The sequence below is a fragment of the Dromiciops gliroides genome, chromosome 4 (assembly GCF_019393635.1).
Source record: "Dromiciops gliroides isolate mDroGli1 chromosome 4, mDroGli1.pri, whole genome shotgun sequence".
Classification (NCBI taxonomy): Eukaryota; Metazoa; Chordata; class Mammalia; order Microbiotheria; family Microbiotheriidae; genus Dromiciops; species Dromiciops gliroides.
This window is the reverse complement of record NC_057864.1, coordinates 341899681-341919008: the sequence shown is the minus strand read 5'-3', so window position 1 is coordinate 341919008 and position 19328 is coordinate 341899681. Positions and strand designations below refer to the sequence as shown.

Genomic DNA, 19328 nt, shown 5'->3' with positions numbered 1-19328 from the left:
CTTTATGAGAAATCAAGAAACAATAAAGCTAGCTGTGTGACCCTGGGCAAGTCACTTAACCCCAATTGCCTCACACACACACACACAAAAAAGAACCAATAAAGCAAAACCAAAAGAATGAAAAAATAGAAGGCAATGTGAAATATCTTCTTGGAAAAACAACTGAGTTGGAAAAATTGATCCAGGAGAGATAATTTGAAAATTATTGGACTACTTGAAAGCCATGATCAAAAAAGAGCCTAGATATGATCTTCTAAGAAATTGTCAGGGAAAATTGCCCTGATATTCTAGAGCCAGAAGGTAAAATAGAAATTGAAAGAATCCACTGATCACCTCCTGAAAGAGATCCCAAAATGAAAACTTCCAGGAATATTATAGCCAAATTCCAGAGCTCTCAGATCAAGGAGAAAATATTGCAAGTAGCCAGAGGGAAGCAATTCAAGTATTGTGAAGCCACAGTCAGAATAAGACAAAATCTAGCAGTTTCTGTATTAAAGGCCCTGAGGACATGGAATATAATATTCCGTAGGGCAAAGGAACTGGAATTACAACCATGAATCACCTACCCAGCAAAACTGAGTATGATTATACTTCAGGGGGAAAACTGGGAATTCAATGAAAGAGAGGACTTTCAGGCATTCTTAATGAAAATACCTGAGTTGAATAGAAATTTTGATTTTCAGATACAAGGCCCTAGAGAAGCATAAAAAGGTAAACAGGAAAAAGAAATCATAAGGGATTTAAAACGGTTAAACTGTTTGCATTTCTACATGGGAATATGATACCTATAATTCATAAGAACTTTTTCATTATTAGGGCAGCTGGAGAAGACCTGGTTTTTTGTATCTTTACAAAACAAAGAAAGGGGAGGGAAGGGCGAGATAACTGTGAGGGGATCTTTGAATAATAGGGTATCAGTAAGATTTGCAACACCCATCCATATCTTACAGATCATCTTGCAGACTTTGGTATTGTTTGTCAGTGTACCGGAGTCTGCTCAGCCACACCTTCTTCCTGAGATGCTTTTCCCTTGAGGAAGTTCTAAGGATTCCTTGAAGGTTGGAATCTTTAGGTTTCTTGGGGCCCCACTGCATTCCCATAACAGTTTGGCTTAGAAAATGTTTGTGGCCTGACCATACCTCTGAGATCCAGAATTCTGTGAATCATCATGTACATGAACTCAGATGACAGAAAGTAGATGGAATGAAGCAGGCTAATGACGAACCTAAATCATGTTCTACTTCTTAAAGTGCTTAGGTTTTTAGCCTAAAGTATAATAACTGTGACAGTTTTGTTTGGGATTGTATGACAGAAAATGTGAGGTAGTCTGTATCCATAATCTTACTAATCAATGAGGTTATAGATGATTACTTCAAATCACATTACTGTGGCGGACACTAATTTTTCAGCAATGTTTTTTTCAAGTGTATCACTATCATGCATGTAGACCTGATGGCATTTGTGGAAGATTGACCTAAAACTCATATGCAAGTATTTGGTAAGAGGCCTAAAAAATAGTCAAAGAAGGACATGAAACAATATTAGTATAATGTTATTTCCAACTGTGAGAAAAGTAAAAGCAATGATAATTGCTGTGTTATATATTATGTATTACATAATGTTAATTACATATAAGCAAGTTGTATAGTAACACAGTACTGCTAATTAAAATTTAAAATATACTGGGCGTGTCCAGTCATGATTTATAAAATAGAATGCATTAGCCTTTGTCCCTCACTCCCTAAGAAGAAGTCTGAAAATTATTCCATATACTCTACTAGTCTTTCTTCCAATGGCCCATCCTTTTCTATGCTTCTGTAAGTATTCAGGCACTCCCATGTCTACTACATCTTCCAGGCAACATATACCTTCATATCCCAACCAAGTTTAATGGCAAGCAACCATTTTAGTCTAGAACAGGGCTTTTTAAACTTTTTCCACTTGTGACCCCTTTTCACCTTAGAAATTTTTACAGGACCACAAGTATATAGATATTATAAAATAGGTATACATTACCTTTTACTGTTGCCAAATTTTTCGCAACCCCAACCCACAATTTGAGAAGCTAGGGTCTAGAGCTGTGATTCTAAAAACGTGGTCATGGCATCTCCAAGACCATTTCAGGTGATCCGTGAGGTAAAAACTATTTTCATCATATCACTAAGATGTTTTTATTTCTAAAATGGTAAATATGGATAGATATAACCAACATAAAATCTCTTTGGTATCCTCAATAATTTGTGAATGTAAAGGGGTTCTGAGATCAAAAAGTTTAAGAACTGCTGATCTAGAAAACTACAGTCCCTGGAAATTTACAGAAACTGGTATTACTATGACTTTGGTAAACTGGTAACTAGGACTAGAACTATTGGTCTCCCTAATGAAACTTGTTGAGATTTATTCATTTCTGAATTTATCTATTTTCAGATCCAGAAAGTCACCACCTCCTCCCACAGTGAACATGAAGGCCGAAAAGGCACCATCTCACAATATTTCACTACCTTACACTGTCCTGTGTGTGATGAACTAACTCAGCATGGGATCTGTAGTAAATGTAGGAGCCAACCACAACATGTGGCAGTGGTTCTCAACCAAGAAATTCGAGAGTGGGAACGTCAACAAGAACAGCTGGTAAAGGTAACAACAGATCCAGAATCTTAAATAAGCGTCTTCTTCCATAACAACTGAATCAACTCGGAAGAACAACATAGGATATTTATTCAAATTCAACAAGCATTTACTAAATGCCAAGCACTGTGTTAAGAGCTCAGCACCTACTATGTGCCTGGCACTACGCTAAGTGTCACCAAGGGACTTAAATTCTATCCAGAGTAAACAGGAATGTGGGATATATGTACATAGAAAAATGAATACAAAATAGATACAGAGTAATTTCCAGTGGGAGAGCACATGTCTAATATGAAGACATGGGGGTCCATAGGTCACACTGGAAGGAACAAATGGAGTGGGACATGAACATGATTTGAAAACTTGGTGTTTTTGGAGCTGAAGTAAAATATAAGTAGTAGTTTAACCTGTTTCATAATTAGCAGCCATTCTCATGAGAAAGACAGTGGAATGATATTAAGTCCTAGAACTTGGGCTGAAATTACACATATCAGCAACAGCATTAGAGTATATTGACACTAAAAAAAAATATTTTTGCATCTACTCAAATATACTACAGTACTGAAAGAATCCAAGAAAAAGACTCTAATTTCTCACTCTATCTCAACATATATGCTTATCACTGCATAGTTTTCCTGTGGAGCTACTTCAAGCATAGAAAGATAGTAATTTATAGAGAGGACCTTTCAGGTTTTAGCTTAGAAAAATAACATCAATAAAAAGAAAACAACATTTCTTTTTGTAAATTAGAAGCAGTGGTCTGATAGAAAATGATCACAGATTTAAAATGCAAACCAAAAGTATTTACATTTGAGCATTAGGACATTTTATGTAGGGTTTGGATTTGCAAAGTTGTGCTTTAAAGCACAATGTGAAATCAATCTAGAATAATAAATCAGAGCCAGATTATGATGGATTCATAAATGCAAAAAGAGAGTTTGTATTCTTTCATAGAGGCAATAGAGAGCCACCAATGTTTCTTGAGTGGAAATAATGACATGGTCAGACCTATACTTTAAAAATATCAATTTGGCTGCTCTGTGGAGGTTGGATTGGAGAATAAAACAGACTCTTTGAGTAATTGGCTCAATAATAGAATAAGTGTACAAAAAGTGGTTCTCAAAAGAAAATGTTAATAAAGGAAAACCAAAATGCCTTTTAAATGGGCAAAAATGTGTTGAATTTGTTGCAGAATAACATGATGACAAAAGATCATAGGCAAAATCATGGGATTTTGGAAAAAGAGACTTTATTTTGTTTAATAACTTCACTGGGAGGCCAATTAGGAAATGTTAAAAGTAGTCCAGGTGAGAGGTGATGATGACTTGTCTTAGAGTAGTTGTCATGAGAGTAGAGAAGAGTTGGATTTAAGAGATACTGTGGAGTTAAAAGCAACAAGATTTACTTCCTCATTAATATGGGGGTTGGGGGTGGGGTATCGCAGGGAAGTGGTGATGAGATACTGAAGAGTCAAAGTTTATTCCAGTCTTGCACACTTCAAAGACTGGAAGGATATTGGTACCCTCAGCAAAAACAGAAAAATGAGAAAAGGAGGTGGAGGCTAAGGCAATGAGTTCCATTTTGGATATGCTGGGTTTGAGATGCCTATAGGATGCCTTCGTAGAGATTGCTAGCAGGAAGCTTGTGATGCTGAACGAGGTCAAGATGAACATGAAAGCTGGAGGTACAGTTGTGGAAGTCATCTGCATAGAGGTGATTGAACTCATAGAACTGCTGAGATCACTAAGAAAGATTGTGGAGGAAGAAAAGAGAAGGGGCCAAGACAGCCCTGGAGTTCACTCATGCATAGGGGGGTGGGTATGGATAAGGGTCCAACAAAGCAGACTAAGAAGGAAGAGTCAGACCCTAGGAGAACCAGGAAAAAGTACTGTCACAAAAATCCAAGGAGGAGAGAATGGTCAGTAGTGTCAGATACTGAAGAGTGAGAAGGAAGGGTAAGGACCCAGAAAGGATAACATTCATTGGTAGCCTTGGAGACAACAATTTCAGTCAAGTGGTAAGGTTGGAAGCAAGACTACAAGAAGTAAGAAGCAAGTGAGAAAGTGGAAGCAATGAATAAAAAGAGGTTTTTCTAGGAATTTTACTATGAAAGGGGAGAGGAATATAATGTGATTATCTGCAGGAGATGGCAGTCAGGTGAAAGTTTTTTAAGGATGTGGGAGATTCTGAGTATGTTTGTAGCTAATGAAAAAAGAGAAAAGGAATAAATGAAGAAGCCACCTCCTGGAGGAAACCCTGGGGGATAGAACCAAGAGTACAAGTAGATAACAAAAAGAGCCTCCTTCAAGACCATAGGCAAAGGAGAAGAGAATGGGGGCATGATGTTGAAGGGAAATAGATAGAGATGAACAGACTAAGTCTGTGCTAAGCACTAGAAATAGAAAAACAAGAAACAAGATGTTCCTATACTAAAGGAGCTTGTGCTCTTGTGAGGGAAGACAACACATAAACAGGGAGGGAGGGTGGGATACTTGGCTCAGGAGAAGGAAGCTGGTGAGGAGAATGAGCTCAGGAGGGAAGGGAGAAGTGTGGCCAATACTTCTGAGGATATGGCATTTACTGACCAGTCATCAAGTCCACCTCAGGTTGGAGCCTTTGGGGGTGGTAGGGTGCAGTGCAGCCATTGTGGAAAGTAAAACCAAGAAGGAAGGCAACAGTGTGGCTGGAATTATGTATTTTCAGGGAAGGCCGTGAAGAACAGAATTAAAAAGTAGCAGCTCATATGAATAACTTCAGTTTTTGTGGTAAAATATAAGGCAAGGTCTTGTGCTGCAGGAAGCAGGGGCTGGGGGAGTGGGCAAGGTAGGAAGAAGGTACAAAACAATGTTGTGAGAAATGTGATTGATAAAGGATTGATCAGGGAAGAGTAAAAGGATTTCCAAAGTTTAGTGAAGAGGGGCAGCTAGGTGGTGCAGTGGATAAACCACCAGCCCTGGATCCAGGAAGACCTGAGTTCAAATCCAGCCTCAGACACTTGACCCTGGGCAAGTCACGTAACCCTCATTTCCCTGCCCCCCCCCAAAAAAAAAAAACAACACCAAAGTTTAGTGAAGGCCCAGTTGAGTTTAAATAACCTAAATTTGTCTCTTCACCACTGTTGTGTGACTTCCTTTAGCTGGGGGGTAGGGAGATGGAGGCAGTGAAAGGTTAGGGTTTGAAAAGGGATTTGTGGTGATAGGCCAAGGAGGTAAGGGTTTCAGGGGCTGAGAACAGTGTAAATTTGAACTGCTTAATGTACAGCATCATTATGAGGATCATACCATTAGGAGAAAGGTGAGGCCAGAGCAAGGGCGACAGACTGGGAAAGAAACTTGAGGTAGTGTGAACGGAAATTGTGGTAAGGTCAAAGAATATATTTGGAAGGGCAGGATGGATACAGGAACGGACAGAGAGCAGGGTATTCTGTCCAGATTTTCAGATTTCTGCATCATGAAGGTCAAATACTTGTGGTGATAAAACCAAGGGCATAACCATCCTGGTGTGTGGCCAAGGTGGAGTAAAGATGAAAGTGATGGGCATTGGATAGGTTATAAATTGGGAAGCAAGGATATTTGAGGGGACATCAAACATGAAAGTAGCAAAGTGACTGCAGTTTGTGCTGCCTGAAAATTCTGGGACTCTTTTAGAAGAATATAAAGTAGAGTTCAGTAAAGACATCACAACTGCAATAATCAAATGCCACTGAGGATGTGCTCCCTCACAGTGCTACAGTTAGGAAAGCACCACTGTTCTTTATACCAACACAACCGTTTGGTCTAAAGTTGTTTGGATGTCCATTTAGGGTTTTCTTGATTGTACCTTTATAATTAATTGAAAATGTAAAAAGCACTATCATATAGGTTTTGTTGTTGTTGTTGTTGTTTTTGTTGTTGTTGTTTTTTTAGTGAGGCAGGTGGGGTTAAGTGACTTGCCTGGGGTCACACAGCTAGTAAGTGTTAAGTGTCTGAGGCTGGATTTGAACTCAGGTCCTCCTGACTCCAGGGCTGGTGCTCTATCCACTGTGCCACCTAGCTGCCCCTATCATATAATTTTAATTTTCAGTTTTCATTTATAGTTTTCACAATAATCAGTAATTTTATGCCATGCCCTTTTGGTAACTGACCCAACTCTCAGTGAGTTTTCTTGCTGTCTTGTGGTACTGGAATTAAATATCTTCTTGCTATCAGACTCTGCAAATGAACTGTAGGATCTCACAGATACTGCAGTATGCCTTAAGTTAATGTTTAATGATTTGAAACCAAATTTGTTTTTTCCAGAGACTTTCTATCCCAAAGTATATTATAAAACAATATCACAGTGAACATCCATAGAGCCTTAAACAAATATTCTTCTTGAATGGGTACAGTCCCCCAAGATCAGTGGTGGTCAGAGGCAAAAGCACATGATGTCTTTCCAGTCCTTCTCACCTTTTTATCTCACCTGACATCTGCAAAGGCTACATAGGTTCTTTGATACCATGGCTTTAGTTAGAATCCTCTTTCAGTGTTAAGTACTACTTCTCATACCAGTGAAAATGCCAATCAAAAGTGATATTGGATATAATAAGTAAGGATGATCAGAGGGCCTTTAAAGAAAGGGTAGGGTTCCTTTAAAAGGAAAACATTATGTGGCAGACATAAATTTGAGATAGGTTGCTAGGTCATGGTAGTAACCACTTTAAAATATGAGCCTTGTAAGTCCAACTACACACTGTTTACTAAATCTTCCAGCAAAAGGTCTTAAAACTGAACATTCCATTGAATTCAGCAAAGCAGGTAATTCCATCTTAACTTATTTATCAAGGAAACATAGAGAGTTTAATTAAATCTTTATTGATTTGTTCTGGCACCTGGGTGTAGCAACAGAGAGCTGCAATACAGGAATTGTATCTTTGGGAGTAGATTTGAGTCCCCAGGCACTGCTCTAATGAAAGAAAAGCCTTTGTCGTGAAACAGCTGTGCTCATATATCATACAGAACAGTGAAACATACATGCCTTCACAATCTTGCTTGTCAGCAGCAAAATGAATAAGACTTAATACAGCAAAGAGCCAAGCTGCTGCTGCTTTGGGCCTTTGGGCCTTTCTATCAATTAGGAGAAAGAGAATTCAGAGTTTTGGCAACTTCATATCACATTATCCAAACATAAGCTTTTAATTATGTTAAAGAAGGACCTGTGCTTTTTAGGAGGAAAAAAGATTTAGAAAGCCTCTTTTATAACTACAAAATGGGATATTATTCAGGCCATTGTAGTGTAACCCACATATCTATGCTTCTGCATAGATATAAGGCCCTGTGTAGTCTGTTGGTTCTCAGGGATTGAATTACTATTTGCTTAATTGTGTTCTACCCAAAACAGAAATTGATCCACCCCCAAGCTAATTGATAGACAGTTGTCTAGCGTGTACAACTTCTTTGTAATTGTAAAAGGACCTTCTTTCAAAGAGCTTAACACAGTCAGTAGATTTACCCAGTTACTATTTTTGCAAGCCTTTAAAGTGATTTTCTTCACAAATATAAAGACTTAGATGTGAAATTGGAAATAGAACTTAGGTCTCCTGATTATCTTATCCAATAATGTATAAAAAATTATCTAAAAGAGCTGTCTAAAATTAGAATGACCAACATCAGAAGGTGTAGTCAGCTCCCTATCTCAGATCTTCCAACAGAGACTGGGTGGGCCATTCATGAGAGATGCCTCACTTGAACACCAATCCTGTCAATGAGTCGAACTATGTGATCTTTGATTTTCAATAATTAAAAATTCTGTGATTCTCCAATGTGTATAATTAATACTATCCAAATTTTCTCCATTTCTTTTTTTAAAACAATTTGTTTTATTTTCTTAAGGCACAGAGCTTTTTATTTTTTTCTGATTATAAATTCTCTCCCTTACCTTTACCTTCTCCTCCACCCAATAAGAAAACGAGAAAAAAAAAAGAAAGAAAAAGCAAGAAAAACAATACCTGTTATATAGTTATACAAAAAAAATGTCCACATTAGCCGTGTTCCAAAAGAAAAAAATACATGCTTCAATCTGCACTCTGAGTCCATTAGTTCTCTCTATCTAAAGATGGATAGCATACTTTACCATGAGTCTTTTGGAATGGTGGTGGGTCATTGTATTGATCAGTTACTAAGTCTTTCAGAGTTGATTATCTTTACAGAATTACTGTTACTGTATAGCTTGTTCTGGTTTTGCTCACTTCATTTTCCATCAGTTCATACAGGTCTTCCCAAGATTTTCTGAAATTATCCCCTTAATCATTTCTTATAGCACAACAATATTCCATCACATTCATATACCACAACTTGTTCACCCATTCTCCAGTTGATGGGCATCCCCCCAGTTTCCAATTCTTTGCCACAACAAAAACAGCTGCTATGCATATTTTTGTACATCTGGGTCCTTTCCCTTTTCTTTGATTTTCTTGGGGTATAGCCATAATAACAATATTGCTAGTTAAAGGATAGGCATAGTTTAATAGCTTTAGGGGCCATAGTTCCAAATTACTTTCCAGAATGGTTGAACTGAAAAATTGCCTATTCACCTCTTTGGCCATTTAACAGTTGGGGAATGGCTCTTATTCATGTAAATTTGACACAGTTCCCTGTGGATTTTAGAAATGAAACATTTATCAGAAAAACTTGCTGCAAAGATTTCCTCCCCTCCCCCCCCCCCAATTTCCTGCTTTTCTTCTAATTTTGTCTGCATTGGTTTTGTTAGTGCAAAGACTTTTTAATATTATATAATCAAAACTATCCATTTTGTCTTCCGTGAACCTCTAGCTCTTGTTTGGTTATGGCTCTTCCCCTATTCGTATTCATTCTCTGCTCCACTAATTTGCTCATGATAGTTATCTTTATGTCAAAAATCATGCACCCATTTTTAGCTTATCTTGATAATACAGTGTGAGGTCTTGGCCTATGCCTAATTTCTGCCAGACTACTTTCCAGTTTTCTCAACAATTATCAAATAATGAGTTCTTGCCCAAGTAACTGGGATCTTTGAATTTATCAAACATTAGGTTACTAATTGGAATTAATTATTCTTTAATGTTTCGTATAATTAACTTGGAAATCCATCTGGTTCCTGGGGTTTTTCCTTAGGGAGCTCATGGATGGCTTATTCAGTTTTTTTAAAGATAAGATTATTGAAGTATTCTATTTCCTCTTCTGTTAATCTGGTCATTTTATATCTTTGTAAATAATCATACAATGAGTAAAATAGCTCTTAATCATTGCTTTTATTTCCTCTTTATTGTTATGAATTTACCTTTTTTCATTTTTGATACTGGTAATTTGGTTTTTCTTTTTTCTTTTCCTTTTAAAATTTTTTTTAACCAAATTAGCCATTGGTTTAACTGTTTTATTGGGGACAGGGGGGTTCCAAAGCAAAAGCTTTTAGTTTTATTTATTAGTTCAGTGTTTTGGGGGCAGGGATTAACTTTCAATGTTGTTCATCTCTCCTTTGATTTTTCAGGATTTTTCTATTTTAGTGTTTCATTGAAGGTTTTTAACTTGTTGGTTTTTCTAGGGTCTTTTTTATTTGTATTTCCAATTTGTTGATCTGTTCTTTCTCTCTTTTATTGAAGTCAGCATTCAGAGGTATAAATGGTCTGGCAACAACAGATGTTAGCGTGCTGGTTCATTGTTGTCATTATCTTTAATGACATTATTGTTTCTATGATTTTTTTCTTTGACCATCTCAGTCTTTAGGACTACCTACGTTATATAGTTTCCAACTAATTAAAAGCTAACATTTCTACAGTGCTTACTCTTTGCCAGGCACTATGCTAAGCACTTTACAATTATAATCTTATTTGATCTTCACAACAACCCTGGAAGGTAAATGCTATTATTATCCCCATTTTACAGATAAGGAAACTGAGACAGGAGTTAAGTGACTTGCCCAGGGGTCACATTACTATTAAGTCTAAGGCCAGATTTGAATTTAGGTATTCCTGAGTCCCTGCCCAGCACTCTTATTTACTGCACCACTCAGATGACCTGTTAATTATTAATTTATGCCTCAAATTATTTATTGAATATAATTTTTGCCATTAAATGCATTTAACATTTCTACTTATCTGCATTTCTAAATCAAATTATTTATTTAATTGCCCAACTTAATGATTCTTTCCCATTTACATATAAACATAGTTTTCAACATTCATTTTTGGGTTTTTTTGGTTTTTGGGTGTTTTTTTTTGAGTGAGGCCATTGGGGTTAAGTGACTTGCCCAGGATCACTCAGCTAGTGTCAAGTGTCTGAGGTCAGATTTGAACTCAGGTCCTCCTGAATCCAGGGCCGGTGCTTTATCCACTGTGCCACCTAGCTGCCCTCAACATTAATTTTTTTTTTTTAGTGAGGCAGTTGGGGTTAAGTGACTTGCCCAGGGTCACACAGCTAGTAAGTGTTAAGTATCTGAGGCCGGATTTGAACTCAGGGAGTCCTGAATCCAGGGCTGGTGCTTTATCCACTGCGCCACCTAGCTGCCCCTCAACATTCATTTTTAAAAGATTTTGAGTTCCGAATTTTTCTCCCTCCTTTCTTTCCCCTTCCCTTCCCCAAAACAGCAAGCAATCTGATATAGGTTATATATGTCCAATCACATTAAACATATTTCCACATTAGTCATGTTCTAAAAGAAGAATCAGAACAAAAGGGAAAAACCTCAAAAAAGAAAAAGAGAAAAGAGTATGGTTCAATCTGCATCCAGATTCCAGTTCTTTTTCTGAATGTGGAGAGCATTTTTCATCATGAGTCCTTTGGAATTGTCTTGGATCATTGTATTGCTGAGATGTGCATTTCTTTATGATATTTTTGTGCCCTAGTAAATGCTGAAATTTTGTAAAGGTGCCATGCACAGCTGTGAAAAAGGTGTACTTCTTTCTATTCCTATTCAGTATTCATCATATTTAACTTTTCTAAAATTCTATTCATCTCCTTAACTTCTTTCTTGTTTATTATATGGTTAGATTTATTTTGGTTTAGTATGGTTTTACTATTTCCTTTTATACTTCATTTAATTTTTCCTGTAAGAATTTGGGGGCAGGGGCACCTAGGAGGTGCAGTGGATAAAGCACCGGCCCTGGATTCAGGAGTACTTGAGTTCAAATCCGGCCTCAGACACTTGACACTAGCTGTGTGACCCTGGGCAAGTCACTTAACCCTCATTGCCCCTCCAAAAAAAAAAAAAAAAGGAATTTGGATGCTATGCCATTTGGTGCATATTATTTTCAGTATTGTTATTAACTCATTGTCTGTAGTACCTTTTAGCAAAATGTAGTTTCCTTGTTTATGTCTTTTAATGTTATCTCTTTTTAGTTTTGCTTCATCTGATATCATGTCACCCTCGTCTTTTTTTACTTTAGTTGAAACATAACCCCATTTAAACTCTTATGTATATTTTTCCATTTCAAGTGTGTTTCTTGTAAATCATACATTGTTGGATTCTGATTTCTAATCCATCTTCTTTCATTTTATAGGTGATTTCATCACATTCACAGGTATAATTCCTGAGTATTTCTTTCCATTCTATTTTTTTATACTTCCCCTTTTCTTTTTCACCCTAAGAGTCTCTTTTACTTCTGACCACTGCCACCTTTAATCTGCCCTCCCTCTTATTCCCCTTCCCTTTCTCTTGACCCCTTTCCCTCCTTCCCTCTTTAGTAAAATGAATTTCTGTATCCCACTGTGAGTGTTTGTTCTTCCCTTCTTGAACCAGTTCAGATGAGAGTAAGGTTCAAGTGTTGCCACCTTCACCTCCTCCTCCCCCAGCCACAACTCTCTCCGTAATATCAACTCTTCTTTCCATGCCTCGTTTATGTGAGGCGATTTCCCCCTTTTTCCTCTCCCAATCCATTCCTCTTCCATTATTCTTTTGAGATCATTCCATCATAATTGAATCACACTCAGGCCCTGTGTCTAGACTTCCCTCTAAGAGCTGTAGTGATGATAAAGTTCTGAAGGGTTATGTATATTCTTCCCCATAAAAGAAGATAAATGGTTTAACTTTGTTTAGTCCCTTAGAACTTTATCTTTTTATGCTTCTCTTTAGTCCTATGTTTTAATGTCATATTTTCTTTTCAACTCTGGTCTTTTCATCAGAAATGCTTAAACATGTTCTATATCATTAAATGTCTGTTTTTCCCCATAGTATTATACTCATTTCTGCCGAATAGATTAATCTTGGCTCTAATCCTAGATTCTTTTGCTTCCAGAATATCCTATCCTAAGCCCTTTGTTTCTTTACATGCTGGCTGCTAAATCTTGTGTGATTCTGGTTATAGTTTTCAGTATTTTAATTCTTTCTTTCTTCTGGCTGCTTGCAGTATATTTTCTTTTTCCTTGGGCATTCTGGATTTTGGCTAAATGATTCTATTTTCAGATACACTGAAACTTGAACACTAATGCCAGTTCTGCCACCAAATTAGCTGTGTGATCTAGGGCAAATCACTTAATTTGGGTTTGACTTCAGGTTCCAAATCTATAAGATGTTCTTCCATCTTCCTTTAGGTCTCAGCTCAAATCCTATATGCTGCAGGCCTTTTCCAATCTGTCTCATTCCCCCTCTTTTCTCCCCCTGCTGCTGCTAGTGTCATTCCCTCAGAGATCTGAGATTATCTCCCATCCACTTTGTATATGTCTTGTATGTCTCTAACTATTTACACTTTATCTACTCCCATTAGAATGTTACTTCTCCTTGAGAGTAGGGACTGGTTTTGCCTTATCTTAACAGTACTTAACATGGTTCCTAGCATATAGGAAGTGGTTACAAAAGACTTGTTGACTAGCTGGCCAAATAACTCCATCATCTATTGCCAGGTGAGATAAGCAGGAAGGCAGGGAAAAATATTTCCTGAGATTAACCCTCAGAACTTGTGCCTGTACCACAATAGCTTTGCCACCTTCAGGTTAAAATGATGGTTCTGAAATTCTCTTTCACCAAATGTATGAAATAAATGTGTTTCTCCATTCACTAACACTATGCAAGTAGAAAACCATTTGAATGCTCTAGAACAATAAATATTTCTGCTAACTAGAAGTTATTTTATGAGAGCCTATTAATACATGCAAGAATTGTCAGCATTCTCATATTCTATTCTCTGGGGAGACTTGATTCACAGGCCACTACCAGAACAGACATCAGAGAGCATTTCCAAAACAGCTAGTTTCATTAATAGAGATACTCAGAAGGGGAAGAGAGATCTTTGACAGAGAAAACTTGAGAACTTCGTGGTTTCCTGATGATGTTTCACAAGCTATAGCTTATACCTCATGTTGTACCTGGACCAGATTTATCCTTTCAAAAATATTTACAGCTCAGGCAGCTAGATGGTACAGTGGATAAAGCACCCACCCTGGATTCAGAAGGACCTGAGTTCAAATCCGGCCTCAGACACTTGACACACTTACTAACTGTGTGACCCTGGGCAAGTCACTTAACCCTCATTGCCCCACCAAAAAACAAAAACAAAAACATGGTCAGGCTTATCCACTGTTGGTGGAGTTGTGAACTGATCCAACCATACTGGAGAACAATTTGGAACTATGTCCAAAGGGCTATAAAACCTTTTGATACAGCAATACCACTGCTAGGACCCCAAAGACATACCAAAAAAAAGAGAGAGAGAAATCTATTCATACAAAAATATTTATAGCAATTCTTTTGGTGGTAGCTAAGAATTGGAAATCAGAGGGATGCCCATCAATTGGGGAATAGCTAAACAAACTGTGGTATATGATGGTGATGAAATATTATTGTGCTATAAGAAATGACAAAAAAGATGATTTCAGAAAGGCCTGGAAATACTGATATGAACTAATAATGTATAGTGAAGTGAGCAGAACCAGGAGAACATTGTGCACAATGACAGCAATATTATTTGATGAAGAACTGTGAATGATTTAACTCTTCTCAGCAATACAGTGATCTAAGACAATCCCAAAGGACTAATCATGAAGCATATTATCCACCTCCAAAGAAAGAACTGATATTGATTGAACGTAGACTGAAGCATGCTATTTTTCACTTTCTTTTTTTTCTTTTATTCGAGTCTTATATAAAATTACTAATATGGTAATGTTTTATATAATTGCACATGTATAACATCTGATTGCTCACTGCATCGAGGAATGGGGGAGGGGAGATAAGGGTAGAATTTGGAATTCAAAACTTTAAATAAAAATATGTATTGAAAAAAGAAGAAATATGGTCTGGCAGACAATGTTGGTACCAAATTAAGTCCATCAATGAGTACCAATCCATAACCAAGTTAAATCCATCAACAAGGCCTGAAAGCATTTATTATGTGCCTGCTGTATATTAGACATTATGCTAGAAGCTGAGGATACAAAGACAAAAGTGAAATCATACCTACCTTCAATAAGCTTACACTCTTTGGGAGGAAACAACTTATACACATTAACAAGGTAATTTTGGAGAGGAGGCACTAGCAACTGGGGAATCAGGAAGGAGGCTTCCTATAGAGAGGTACATGTGAGCTAAGCTTTAGGGAGAACAAGGTACTGTTAAAGAACAGGATTGGGGGGGGGGGGGACGGGGATTAATTCCATGCCTGGGGAACAGCCTTTGAAAAGACATAGAGTTGAGAGAGAGCATGTCGTGTGTGAGGAACATAGGAGAGCCAGTTTGGTTGAACCTATGACAATTAAAAATTTGAGAAGCAGTTTCTGGGTCATTTAACCACTTTGTTAATAAGGCCAGCAAGTTATTAATAAAAAGCATGGTCATTTGGCCATCTTTCCCAGACCAAAGATGATCATGGATGAGCTTATAAAATAGAGTAAGTGGTTAATGGGGCCAAGAATTGACCCTTGCACAGAGAGATGATCTCCAGCCTTGGGCTATCAATTCAAGAATGTCCTATTTCTGGTAAAGCACCGGCCCTGGATTCAGGAATACCTGAGTTCAAATCCGGCCTCAGACACTTGACACTTACTAGCTGTGTGACCCTGGCCAAGTCACTTAACCCTCATTGCCCTGCAAAAAACAAACAAACAAACAAAACCCAAAGAATGTCCTATTTCTTTGCTTTTTCAAGTTGTGTACAAATCTCCATTTTCTCTTTTAAGCATATCTTTGTTTCTGCCCTTGAACTAGCACTAGAAGGAAGTCTGGAAGCCCTATCACAAAATACAGTTTTCAGTATACCTAGAATTTTTCTGCCATCCATGTATACTGGGTACCACAGTCCTCTGCTGTATTTTGGTTTGTTTGCCCTCTCTTGCAGTGAATGTTCCCTTCCCTCACACTGTTGAAGTATAGTAGCTAGCATGTCTACATGTGGTGACGACTTACTTATGAGACTATTGAAATAAGCAGAAATTAGATTGCTCTTTTACAAAATAGCCAGGTATAGAATAATCTCTTCTATGGCTGACTTACTTGCAGTGTGGCATAAATTGATGCTGCCTTTTGGGTTACCTGGGTATATGGAACCATTTGCTTCCAGACTACAGAGATGTGTTGGCTTCTTTTCCCTTTCCTGGTAGCTGGCTTTCTTCTTCACTGTCAGTGCCTACTGATCATTTTGGCTTCCACTTCCCCCATGATCTTTGGCTTTTGAGACAAGCAGCTTGGCTTTTATAGCATTTGCCAACCACTGAGAGGACGCTTCTATTTCTGGTTAACATACTGAAATGACTGCCGTAAAATGTTCTGGCTTCACAGTCATGGAATTATTGTCCCATGCGTATGTGTTTTCAGATAAACTCTGTTTCTTACAGAATTTCTGTGGAACTAAATGAGGCTACGTGTAGGAAAGCTGTTTAGAAATGATGGAAAATTGCATGGTGTGAGAATTTACTCCTCCTCCTCATCTCTTGTGTGCTATAAGGACAGTTAAATTTAGAATCAGGGAGCCCGGATTTGGATCCCAGCTCTGTTGCTTGCTATCTTTGGGACCTTGTAAATGATCACTTAGCCTTGCCATACTCTCATTTTCCTAATCTGTGAAATGAAGGAATTGGACCAAATGACCTTCAAGGACCCTTGCAACTCTACATCTATCCTGTTCTTTATATCAGACTATCCTGTGAGCACAGGGAGGCTTTCGAAAGGTCCTGTCTGCGTTACTATACCCATCCAGGACGAGCCACAGCAAAGTTTCTGAGACAGCATTCCCTGACAAATTCTCAGTGCCACTGGCTATATATAGACATGCCCTTTTATTTTATAGATAAGGAAAGCGAATTTAGATCTTCAAGGTACCCAGGGTTTGCAGTTTTTATTATTACTTTCTGTGGTGTAAATTGGGATCACTTTGCTGAGGAACATAGACATAGAATGTTTTGGGTTTTGTTTTCTGCGGGGCAATGAGGGTTAAGTGACTTGCCCAGGGTCACACAGCTAGTAAGTGTCAAGTGTCTGAGGCCAGATTTGAACTCGGGTCCTCCTGAATCCAGGACTGGTGCTTTATTATCCACTGTGCCCCCTAGCTGCCCCATAGACATAGAATGTTAAAACTAGAAGCCAGTCAACAAACATTTATTAAGCACTTACCATGTGCCAAAGATAGAAAGGCAAAAACACAGTTCCTCCCCTCAAGTGGTTCACATTCTAATAGAGAGACAACATGCAGAAAATCATACATTCAAGACCTTTACAGAGTTGCCCTTGAAAGAGGGGCCATTCAACATGATGCCAACAGCCAAACACCCCTCTCCCCTGCATGAAAATAACCAATTGCTAAATGGTTGTTGATTTCACCTATTCATGTCATAAAATAGTTTGTCATGGGATTCTAACAACAGGATTCTATTGTAAATAAAGGAATATTATGCAGAAGTTCCTCATTTCTACTTAGATCAGGAAGAAATACTGGCCTCTGAGTTTCATGGGCCTCTACAAAGTTTGTAAGAGCAGGGGAGACCAGGTCCCGAGTAGGATTCTTAGTCCTCTTCATCATGTGTCCAGGTTGCATGAAGCAACAAGTGTTAGGAGAGAAACTGTCTGAATTTTACATTTAGAAGTCTGTATATATAGAATTGTTCTTCTTGCTTTACATGGCTGTTCTGTACTTTCAGATATGCAAGAACTGTACGGGCTGCTGTGACCGACAGATCCAGTGTGTTTCACTGAACTGCCCGATACTTTTCAAACTCTCCAGAGTGAGTCGAGAATTGTCCAAGGCGCCATATCTCCGCCAGTTGCTAGACCAATTTTAAACAATCAATGTTACAGGATTCCAGGTGCTAATTTTTTCATTGTTTACCACTGAGCTGTTGTGCATGGTGCTTTTCCAACTTTCATCAAGTCAAGGACTTGTCATTGTCTGAAGAATATAAAGACCTTTATGCTAAAGATTATACTTGTGGATCTCTGAATAGCTCATTTCTTAAGATGTATAAATTCCTCCTTCTTTCACGTTTTTAACATTCTGTTTTATAATGCAGGTGTTGAATTAGCTCCAGTATGTATGTATAACATCTTGTAAATCCATTGAATGTCATGTTTACTTCCTTGTGGAAGGAGCACTGAAAACCTCTTAAAGAAAAACCATTAGTGTGTTTTCCTTGAATTGTCAGTATCAAAACATGTGTTACCTATAGATATATTATCCATTCACTTTATAATTTTGACTGCGAAATATTTTGTAAATACACTTTTTTACTTTTCAAACAACTGAGTAAAATAATGTGCAATGAATTTTATACAGATAATTTTAAAGTTGTTTGGTATATTTCCTCTAGGTTTTGCTCGACTCAAAGTAGATTTGTTATTTTGATCAAACTGTGCAAACAATAGTACCATGTGTAGCATTTTGAAACATTATTTTCTAAAAATCGCTGTCTTGCTTTAGCTATTAATGGGGCATTGTGAGGAACTGTGCAAAGACATTTTTGTTACAAACCTGTGGGCCTGTTGCAATACTTTAAATATAAGAAATTTTATTCCATTTTTGCTTGTTTTGTATAGACATTTCTATTGCTTCTAAATATGCTTAAAATATTTTCTTTCCTTATGTACTGTACAGTTAATCTTATTTGCCATCATCTTGAACATAAAATGTGTATTTAGAATATTTGTATAACTGTATAAAATGAAAAAGGAATTATGTGGTCAGTGCATTGTTTTCTAAACTGGAAATCATTTTGTTTTAAAAGTTAATAATGGAAACCATATTAAAATTGAATAAAATATGAAAGGTAGTCATGTGATTTTTAAGCTGGCTGTAAGTGGCATTTGTGAATTTTAAAATCTTAGGTTGGCTCAGTTTTATCCTATAATTACAGAATCACAGAATTTGAAAGTTGGAAGGGACCTCAGTGGCCATCAAGAACAAGCCATACTGGGGCAGCTAGATGGCGCAGTGGATAGAGCACCGGCCCTGGATTCAGGAGTACCTGAGTTCAAATCCGGCCTCAGACACTTAACACTTACTAGCTGTGTGACCCTGGGCAAGTCACTTAACCCCAATTGCCTTACTAAAAAAAAAAAAAAAAGAACAAGCCATACAAAAAAGGAATCCCCCCACTCCATACCTGTCAGATGGTCATCCAGCTGCTTCTACTTGAAAATTTCCAACAAAAGGGAACCCACAACCTCTCCAGGCAGGCCCTTCCATTTTTAAACATCTCTGTTAGGAAATTAGGAAAGTAGTTCTGAAATAAAGAAAACAAAGAACAACTTAGTATGTCTTACATGCTGGTCTGTGTTGCATTTCACTTGTC

The 19328-nt window shown here is 37.6% G+C and overlaps 1 protein-coding gene across 1 annotated transcript in view; it reads left to right on the top strand.

The window, feature by feature from the left end:
- The window catches only part of REV3L (REV3 like, DNA directed polymerase zeta catalytic subunit), a 259154-nt gene extending 240385 nt beyond the window's left edge, over window positions 1-18769 (top strand). The window contains 2 exon segments of the mRNA XM_044003468.1: window positions 2428-2637; window positions 17682-18769. Coding sequence (XP_043859403.1) covers window positions 2428-2637; window positions 17682-17822 — 351 coding nt within the window. The 3' untranslated portion in view covers window positions 17823-18769.
- The last annotated feature ends 559 nt before the right edge of the window (window positions 18770-19328 follow it).